Below are 10,000 nucleotides of genomic sequence, written 5' to 3' on the forward strand. Positions count from 1 at the left end.
CTTGAGCCTTGTAGAGCTGTAAATAAACCATTGCTGTACACACACTCACCACGTCACTACTTCATGGCTGCCCACCGTTGCTCTCTTCTGCAGTCACTTTTCAAAAGGACTCATCGCTTCCAGTTATATCTTCTCTGTGTTCCCTTTCTCATCTGCTTCACCGTAAAGGCTTTCTGGACTTTTATTTTGTACTGATTATTCTCCCATCAGTGTGTCCGTGTGGAGAGCATCTCTGGGTGGGCTGCTGAGAGGGGGGGTGGTCTTAGGCTGCCGGGTACGGCTTGAAGCAGGGCTCTCAGTAATTGGACGGCCCGCTGTGCCATGTGTCTTGTTCATAGGGCTCCCTCCACCTTCAGAACCCCCAGTCTGGAAGCAGAACCAATCGCGCGGCCGACTACAGCTCCACGGCAGGCCCTGTGGATGCACAGGTGGGCTGCCAGGAACCGCCAGAACGGCGCCCGCCTCTCACATTAGCCAATCACACAGATGTTTCTCTAGAGGCGGATCCAACAGCTGTCAGAATCACTTCAACATTGACGTCACGCTACACGACGCACTTAAAAGACATGATCACATTGCCCGGGCTACCGAATCACCACTTTGTCAAATTGTGAGTTTCATTGAAACGTCCGATAAAGGATTACGATCAGCAGGGCTGGCAGACAGAGCGATGATCCTTCAACATGCTGCCAAGCTGTTTGGGTTGGTCCCGGCTAGGAACGAAGCCCTACAAAACAGTGGTGGATGAGTCTAGCCCTGCCAAAGCTCACAGCCATCAAAGCATTCAATATTTTACTAGTCCTTCTTAACCGCGATTAAGCGACGAATAGAAATACCGGTGACTGATGTCGAGTCAAGCAGTTGTTTTGCTTTAGCTTTCGGTCAGACATTTTCCAAGAGGTTAAGTAGAGTGCTCGCTGTCAGTGTGCGGCGTCTCTTGAAGCCTCAGACAACGCAGACTCCCCAACGCACCCCGAGGAGAGAGTCTGTTGACACAGACGCTGAGCATGTCCCGCTCATCTGTCGAGAGACGGCGTCCAATCGCGGGCCACGAACAGCAAAAGCATGCCGACGGGGAACTTTAAACCGTAATGGCTGCCCCCCACCCCCCCACCCCCCGCGTATGTCAGGACCACGCTGATGTCACTCTACCCCTCAACCCCTAATGGATGTCATTGTGTATCTGTTGATGGCTCTACAATAGCAGTACCCCCCCCCCCACCCCTGTCCCCGTAACCTCTCTCTCTAGCTGTCTCCCAATTGAGCACATTGTCCATGTGAAACGCCATCGCTGCCTTCGGAGTACCGCATGTAGGATGTAACAATGTATTGTTAAATCAAATGTAACAACGCAATAATTGACTTGAAGTGGGTCCAGTAACAACAGTAACATCGAACCGTGCGCTGTGTATGATATCTAACAAAAGTGATGAAACGGTGGAAAAGTAGTTGAATTATTAATGATTTTTTCTCTGAATCCTTTGCTGTTTCAGCAATACATATTTCGTCTAGAGCCAGGCAAAGTGGATTCTGGGAAAGGCAAATGTCCGTACGACCCCAAACTCAACAGTGTCTCAGCATTGATTAGTAAGTACCTTTTTTTTCTCCACTTTCTCTGCACAGACACTTTTTGAGAGGCTTCCTTACCGTAAAACTAGGCAAGTTTCTAGTACTTTCCAGTCAGCCCTGGTCCCAAAGGGCTATTCCTCACAAAAATTATTTACTGGTCTCTGCATAGACCAACGGGGTCTTATTGATTCAGATCAATTCTCCTTAAGAGGGAGTAACTTTAGTCTGCAAGAAAATCGTAATCATTTGTTGTTATGAGTTGGAGCAATGTTTTAACAAACCACGGAAAACTGGATTATCTTTTATGTAACACTATACTTTGAAACCAGGGCCAATTCCTTTATTATTTATTTTATATTGAATCATTTCATTGTGGTTGAACTATCATGTTGGGATGGCCGACTTTTGCTGTGTTATTTTCTCTTGCTTTTAACGGTGGATCAAATTGAATGATGGACTTAGAAGTGTTGTGAAGTTAAGTGTGCTCACAGTGGGTGGTCCGGCCTGTCAGCAGCAGCTTGCAGGTGGTCACAAAAGGCTGTAGACCAACGACCTTCAGCACTGTGTGTGTGTGTGTGTGTGTGTGTGTGTGTGTGTGTGTGTGTGTGTGTGTGTGTGTGTGTGTGTGTGTGTGTGTGTGTGTGTGTGTGTGTATGTGTGTGTGTGTGTGTGTGTGTGTGTGTGTGTGTGTGTTTGTGTTTGTTTGCACTTGCATGCGTGTGTGTGGGCACTTGTGTGTGGTCTGTGCGCGCACCCTTGTGTGTGTGTGTGTGTGTGTGTGTGTGTGTGTGTGTGTGTGTGTGTGTGTGTGTGTGTGTGTGTGTGTACGTTAGAGAGAGAGAGATATTGAGCTAGATTGAAAGAGAATTCCCTCTGTTGTGCCATGCCATATGTGCTTAGTTCCAGCTGACTTGAGCAAAGCTAACATGTTAAATATACACTTTGCAATTCGGCCGCCGCAAATCACCACTGTAAATACCAGGACCAGCTCTCATTGGCCTATATTTATTAGTAGTAGTAGTAGTAGCAATAGTAGTAACAGTATTAATGTTTGTGTTTTACCTCATTATTTCACCTGCAGACACATCGATCGTCATCGCATTGTTCTAGATAATTAAGACGAATCACACCTGCTTCACTAATTAGAGACCAATAAACAGAGGCTATTAATTTGATGATGGAAGCTGCCTCACACACATCCTTCCCTCTGTGCGCCAGATGGAGAGCTGTACGCTGGGGTGTACATCGACTTCATGGGCACCGACTCGGCCATCTTCCGCACGCTCGGGAAGCAGACTGCCATGAGGACCGATCAGTACAACTCCAGATGGCTGAACGGTAATTCTCCCACCCAGCTCTCTTTACGGCCATTTATCTCCCCTCAGTCCGCCTCATCATTGTCAATGGATCACGTCTCTACCGTGTTTTACGTCCACTTTGACCTGAGTGGGGTTTGAGTACACACGGTTACCCTGACCCGTTTTCTCTCGATGTGGCCCCCCCCTCGCTCTGTCTTTCTCCCCCCTCTCCCCCCCCTCGATCCCTCCCGCGTCCTGTCCATCGATATCTTCTGGCCCCTCTGAGTACGCAGAGAGAACCGGTGGCTTTAATGGATGTTTCCAGAGTCAACGTCAATGCTAATGGAGACGGATCGCGGCGCTAGCGCTGTAGCCGCCGCGAGCTAATGATGAACCATGATTGTCAAAGTGTTTTAAAGGTTGGAAGGGCGTGGGGTTTTTTTTGGGGGCGGGGGGGGGAGGGGGATGGAGCAACTGGCACATCAATCACACGCCCAAACACACGCGCGCACACACACGTACCCTCAGCCCCCCCTTACCACCGCCTGGGTCCCACATTTTCCCTTTTGGCTCTGTTGCCCGGACAACGGCTCCCCAGTGGAGCTCCTCTAGGATCTGGACACCTGAGTCCTGCTAATCAACCGTGTGGACTCATCATGTCCCCCAACACACACACACACACACACACACACACACACACACACACACACACACACACACACACACACACACACACACACACACACACACACACACACACACACACACACACACACACACACCAACACAGACCCCAAGACACACACACACCAACACCCCCAGACACACACGCACACACCAACATAGACCCCCACACACACACACACACACGCACACACACACACACACACCAACACAGACCCCCAGACACACACACACCAACACCCCCAGACACACACACACACACACCAACACAGACACACACACACCAACACAGACCCCCAGACACAGACACACACACACTCTCACACGTGTACACACTCGTGCACACACACACGCAGACGCACACGCATAAACACACACACACACATGTAACACAAACACAAACACATACACACACACACACATGTAACACACACACACACACACACACATACACCCACCCATGATGCAAACACGCCGCGCAAAAACACACACAAACACACACACACACACACACGTGTGAACACACACACCCCTCCCCCTCCACCATGTTCTGGCTCTCCCCCATGTGGCCTTCTGGTCGGGGGCAGCGGGGTGCAGCACCCAGGGCGCGGGGTCCAGCCGTGACCTACTAAGTCAGCCGGCGGGAGAGGATCCCTGCTGCCGTATTGACTGCTGTAACCGGGGACAACATAATGAAGGGCATTCAAAATGGCTCCTGGGCTCTCAGGCCAACCATTGTCCCGATACAACAATTAGCCCCATTCTTTTTTTCTCTCCCCACATTCATTCAGTCAACCAGTGAGCCATGCTGGTTCATTCAATCATTCATTCATTCATACAAGGCAGTTCAGCCAGTTATGTCTTCCTTTGTCTTTCTGTCCCTCTTCCATTCTTCAGCCCTTTCTGTCTGTCTTTCCTTTCTATCATTCTTTCTTCCTTCTTTTCTGTCTGTCTACCTGCCTGTTTCTGTCTGTCTGTGTGTGTGTGTGTGTGTGTCTGGCACCTCTGCTCTGAAGCACCACTCACTCTGAACCTGCTTCTTGTTGTTCCCTTCCAGACCCCACGTTCATCCACGCACACCTCATCCCAGACAGCACGCAGAAGAACGACGATAAGCTGTACTTCTTCTTCCGGGAGAAGTCGTCAGAGATGGGCCAGAGTCCCATGGCCCAGTCCAGGATAGGCCGGATCTGCCTGGTGAGTTCTGATTAATTATAACTACTACCGGGTTAAAGCATGTACCATAAAGGCCCAGTCCTGATCACAGTGACCCGGGTTTGAGTCCTGTCCGTGGTCCTTGGCTACATGTCCTCCCATCTATCTCCCATACCTTCCTCACTATCTCACTCTATAATGATGCATAAAAAATGCAAAAAATAAATCTTAAAAAATAAATTAACTTCTGCAACTCAAGATGTCAGAGAGTACTCTAAATAAGCCACATTTGAGCTAGACTTTGTGAGGGTGTCCATATGGCAGAAAGTTAACATCCCTCCAGGAATACATCAACACCAGACGAATGGATATCTTTTTTTTTTTTTAAATCTTCACTTCTCCACTGCACAACATCATGCACCACCCTAAGAGGTAGTCCCCCTGTCCGTCACCAGCCACCTCGTGTTTCCATCACAACCTCCAGGAATGTGTTCTTCCAGTAAACACGTTGCCCAGAATAGACAGAGTTAAGGAAAACAATGTCGGGTACCTGTAGAGATACAAGCAGAAAACTGTAAAAAAAAAAATATTTGAATGTCACAGTTCATCTGCACCCCTGCAAAGCAAGCAGTTTATTTCCAGCTGAGAACGGTTGAATCTCCGCTGCGTGTGTGTGTCAGCGTGTGTCAGTGTGTTAAGAGTTCTGCTCCATTAATCGTTCTCCCTCGGCGTCATTTTCCGAGCGGCCAGTCGAAGTTTGGCCCGGCTCTCGGACGCACTCGCCAAGTCCCCACACAGGTTTATTAACATTTCGTTAACACGGATCTCTCCTCTGAGCCCGTCCAGGCCAGTGAATCAAGCAGCTGCTGTCACCCCCTGGGTGAATCAGTTCACTACGAGATGTATATGTGTGTGTGTGTGTGTGTGTGTGTGTGTGTGTGTGTGTGTGTGTGTGTATGTGTTCATTCATTCGTGTGTGTGTGTGTGTGTGTGCAAATAAAAACACGTGGTGTGCGTTGCCTTTCCCTGCAGAACGACGACGGGGGCCACTGCTGTCTGGTGAACAAGTGGAGCACGTTCCTGAAGGCCCGACTTATCTGCTCGGTGCCCGGGGCGGACGGCATCGAGACGCACTTCGACGAGCTCCGTGAGTCTGCGCTCTGTACTGACTCAACGTTTCCCTGCGCCTTAGCCACCACGGTTACGCCAGCGTCGGATGTGTCTCCGTACGTAGATAAACACATCTGTAGAAGTTTATCGGGACATTTATGTTGTTCTCTCTGTTGACCGAACAAAGTCAGCGGGATCACGCCTGATGGATTGCTTTCCCATAGGGCTGCGCTTCCCGAGATGTTATTGAACTGTTTCCAATTATAATCTATTTTCATTCCTCTCGGGAAAGAATCACTTTGTTTTGATTTTTGGAATCCAAATATTTGTAACGTAGCTGAGCTGTTGCAGGGATGGACCGAGTTAGGGAGAGTTAGCTCCAGGCTGGTACTAACCTGAAAGAACAAAGGTTTCACTTTCACTTTAATCTCCAACCTCTGGAACAACAAGAATGCAAAACAACATGTCTGGAAGGAGTTTAAAGAGGTGGAAATAAATACATGAAGGAGGAGGATGAAAACTGTTGATATTCTTTTGAGCCTGGGGCCAAGACTTGTCACTTGCAATGGTAATCTCACCACGGACTCTCAGGCCGCGAGCCGTGCTTCCTGTATCGTATTCTCCTCACCCCAACATGGTGCTATGTCTGCTGTATGGTCTGCTGCTAATGCGAGAGAAACAGAAGAGAGACCACCCATAGGGATAAAGAGAGATGGTAGAGGTGTGTGTGTGCATGCAGGGGGTGATTGGCGTAGTGGTGATGGTGGTGGGGGTGAAGGAGGTGGTGGTGGTGGTGGTGGTGGTGGTGGTGATTGTGGTGGTGATAATGGTGGTGATGGTGGTGTTGGTAGTGGCATTGATGGTGGTGGTGATTGTGATTGTGAAGGTGGTGGTGGTGGTGTTGGAGATTTTGATGGTGAAGAGGGTGGGGGTGTCTGTGGTGTTAGTGGTGGTGTCTGTGGTGTTGGTGGTGGTGGTAATTGTGATGTTGAAGATGGTGGGGGTGTGTGTGGTGTTGGTGGTGGTGGTGATTGTGATGGTGGTGAAGGTGGTGGTGGTGGTGTTGATGAAGATGTGTAGTGAAAACCTGTGCCAAACCTGTGTAATGAATAGAGCCTTCAAGGGGGCTGCCTCGTCATCACTCTGGCACCCTGGGGTGCAGTCGACTCCCTGCCTGCGTCCATCACTCACAGACGGAAACAGACCGAGAAATTGGTTTCAGGCACGACTCAGGAACCCTGTCCTCTCTGACTGGGCTAGTTCGAGTCTCCTATTTCAAATGGGTGCAGTTGGTGCTTGATACATATCGGCTTGATTTATAAATATTCGATAATACTCCTTAGAAGAGGATTACGGTGGAAAGGTTGTCAAGTTTTTGTACTCTTTTTACAACAAGGTTTGCTTGTGAGCTCCGTTGTTGTAGGTAAGAACTCTAAGAGAATCCATGTGTGAACGTCAGCGTGCCGTTGAGGAGCTTCTTCTCCCCGGCTCCGTTCGTTGCAGCGTGGGTAGTCTGAGAGCAGAAAGGGTTCTCCTTGGACCTAGGCTGCTGACTCTTGAGAGGGGGGCAGCCAGTGTGCTGCTGCTGCTGACCGGGTCCCCCATGCCCCGCCACCGCAAGGGGTCCCGGGGAAATGATCCATGTCTCCAGTTGTTACTGCCGCGGGATGGAGCTCAGGCCTATGCTTCAGTAACAAGAGGCTCCAGGAGGGGACCTGGAGTAGATACAGATGTTGAGGAAGGCTGGGGGGGGTTCAGGGAGGACGCATCCCAGTCGTTTACCCAGACAGAGAAGTGGAGCTCACAGAAAGTCCCAAGAAATAAAAAGGATAAAAAATAAAAAGGGTAGAAAAAATATGAGGTAGGATGTAGTCTGTCCGAGGGAATGATCATTTATGTCAGCGCGATTCTCATTCCCGTTCTGAAATGCATCCATGGGGGAAATGTTCCCCTTTTTGGTTCTCAAGTTCCACCGGTTCCCCGTCGGCGTGCATGTGAGGATAATACGGTTCCTTCCTGCTGGTGGTTTTCCTCTGGTACGAGGCTGGTATTTGGGTTTTTAAGCCACACTGCTCATTAAGCAAACAGAACGACTCAGATTATATATCATTCCCAGTCTGACAGTTTGTCTGTCAGACTGTTTGTCTGCCTGCCTGTATGTCGGCCAACCTGCCTTGTCGGTCTGTCCGCGTGCTTCTTTCTGTCTGTCGATAAGGGCTGTCTAGCCGTCTTCTGTATTCACTCACCTCAGCATAATTTCCCATCCAGTGAGGAGTGTCTACAGAGCACACTGCTGCCTGTGTGTTCCAACCTGATACCCACAGGCCCTCAGGGAATCTCCGTAGGATCTGACACATCACAAAAACAGGGAATAGAATGGTGCAACTTGTTCCAGTTCTCTCCTGGATTATCTTCTCCCTCTTCCCGTCCTGTCAGCGTGTCGCCAGGAGCCCTGTCAGACTGGCGTCAGATGGCTTATGAATCTCCGCTGGCTCTGCCAAAAGCAGGCTCCCCGTATTGTCTGCGGCCGTCATCTGTCACGTTGACAACCTGACGAATGAGATTTTTTTTTGAGCGTTTTCTTGCAATTGTATTAAAAAAAAAAATCATGGATTTCAACAATGTTTTCTCCCTGTATAAACGGTATATATGTAGCCCAAAATGTACCTCTTGACACAAGCAGGGTAGTGTTAGCCATCCTCTTGTCGATTCTTTGGGCATGCACTGTCAGGACTGAGTTACACTCAGGAGGATAGATCGGGTTCCTTCCTCAGACGCTCCGAAAAACAAAGTAATATGCAACATTAAAGGGTCTCACGTGTCTCTTTTTATTAGTGTGTTTTCAAAGGTATCGCTTTGCTCTGCGCTTAATTTATGACCAAGAGAAGGGCGTCCAAGTAAATGAGGTCAAGGAGTTTCGTGTTGATCCTAAATATGAATCAAACAGTTGGCCGAATGCCCTTCCTTTGTTTGATTCCTCAATCTGGAGGGGAGCAGGAACCAGCCGATCAGGGGCCTCTCAGGGCCCCTGCTGAAGACGTTAATCGTAGATTCACTTTCAACGGGGAATCCGTTAAGCTTAAGCGGTATCGCATTCAGACACTCTACTCAAAATTGACTCAAATTTCCCTGCCATTGTTCTTTGGCCTTGCACTTCTCTCTCATTATAAGCCATCATAGGATAGGCCGGGTTGAGGCGCCTCATCCCTAAAGAAGGTCTGCACGTGGCTGCTATTAAAGCTATGCTGCAGCACAGGTTTCCCTATCGGTCGTTTTACCCTCCAAGACAACGGAATTTCCTAGCTCAAGAGGTGTTTGGATCAGGGCTCTGCGGCGAGACCCTTGAAACCGATGGCAACACCAACACCTCAACACGCCCCCCTCTGTAGGAACCTCTCACGGTTCACAGAAGAGCTGGAGCTGCTCTAGACTCCCCGAGGACCGATCGAAAGCAACGACACCTCGAGCTGCTACGATGCAGAGCACAGGGACAGACCGTAACCGTGTTGTCTTCTAACCGTGTTTCCTAGGACCTGCTGTTCCTTCGATGGACTTCCAGCCTACTGTCTAAAGAAAGCGTGCTTTCAGTTCTGACCTCGCCTGACTGGCAGATACTGACCCTCTTGTCTCTCCCAGGGGACGTGTACATCCAGCCCACCCAGGACACCAGGAACCCGGTCATCTACGCAGTGTTCTCCGTCTCAGGGTAAGGTCGTCGTCTCCCCCCCCCTCCCCTCTGTAGCAGCACTTAAGCACCAGAGACACGCACAAGAAGGAAGCTCTTTGTGTGTTTTATGAAGGGGGGCCTATGGGGTTATGGGGGGGCAGGGGGGGGGGTCCTTCTTCCTTCTTCCTGCAGTTTGCATCCTCTTCATCTGCATTCACTGAGGCTGAACCCCCCCCCCCCCCCCCCCCTCCTCAAACAGAAGCTATATTCCATATGTTCGGACGGAAAAAACCGAGACTCCAAACCAAACAAACCACACACGATGGTTTTATCGCAGAGGAAGCCTCTCTCCTGCAAGGACCGCGCAGGTCGACGCAGGTGGGGGAGGAGAGAATCTGGCAGCGCGCAATCAACACCCACAAAGACGCACTTTCACCAAGAGCCGTCGGGAAGGCGCGGTGCGCCGTTTTACGCCCCCAGCCGTAGTAAAAAAAAACAAGCGTCAGTGCCTCCGTGT

At 49.8% G+C, this 10,000-nt stretch overlaps 1 protein-coding gene across 4 annotated transcripts in view; it reads left to right on the forward strand.

The window, feature by feature from the left end:
* Positions 1 to 10,000, forward strand: part of sema3fa (sema domain, immunoglobulin domain (Ig), short basic domain, secreted, (semaphorin) 3Fa) — a 45,747-nt gene that overhangs the window by 28,962 nt on the left and 6,785 nt on the right. For 2 of the 4 annotated variants that reach the window (XM_060069345.1, XM_060069347.1), the window contains exons 6-11: positions 339 to 428; positions 1,494 to 1,587; positions 2,788 to 2,907; positions 4,609 to 4,748; positions 5,739 to 5,853; positions 9,453 to 9,522. In XM_060069345.1, coding sequence (XP_059925328.1) covers positions 339 to 428; positions 1,494 to 1,587; positions 2,788 to 2,907; positions 4,609 to 4,748; positions 5,739 to 5,853; positions 9,453 to 9,522 — 629 coding nt within the window. The remainder of the gene's footprint in view (positions 1 to 338; positions 429 to 1,493; positions 1,588 to 2,787; positions 2,908 to 4,608; positions 4,749 to 5,738; positions 5,854 to 9,452; positions 9,523 to 10,000) is intronic. The other 2 variants (XM_060069348.1, XM_060069349.1) reach the window with 1 other exon arrangement.

Source organism: Gadus macrocephalus, chromosome 13 (genome assembly GCF_031168955.1).
Source record: "Gadus macrocephalus chromosome 13, ASM3116895v1".
NCBI classification, from domain to species: Eukaryota; Metazoa; Chordata; class Actinopteri; order Gadiformes; family Gadidae; genus Gadus; species Gadus macrocephalus.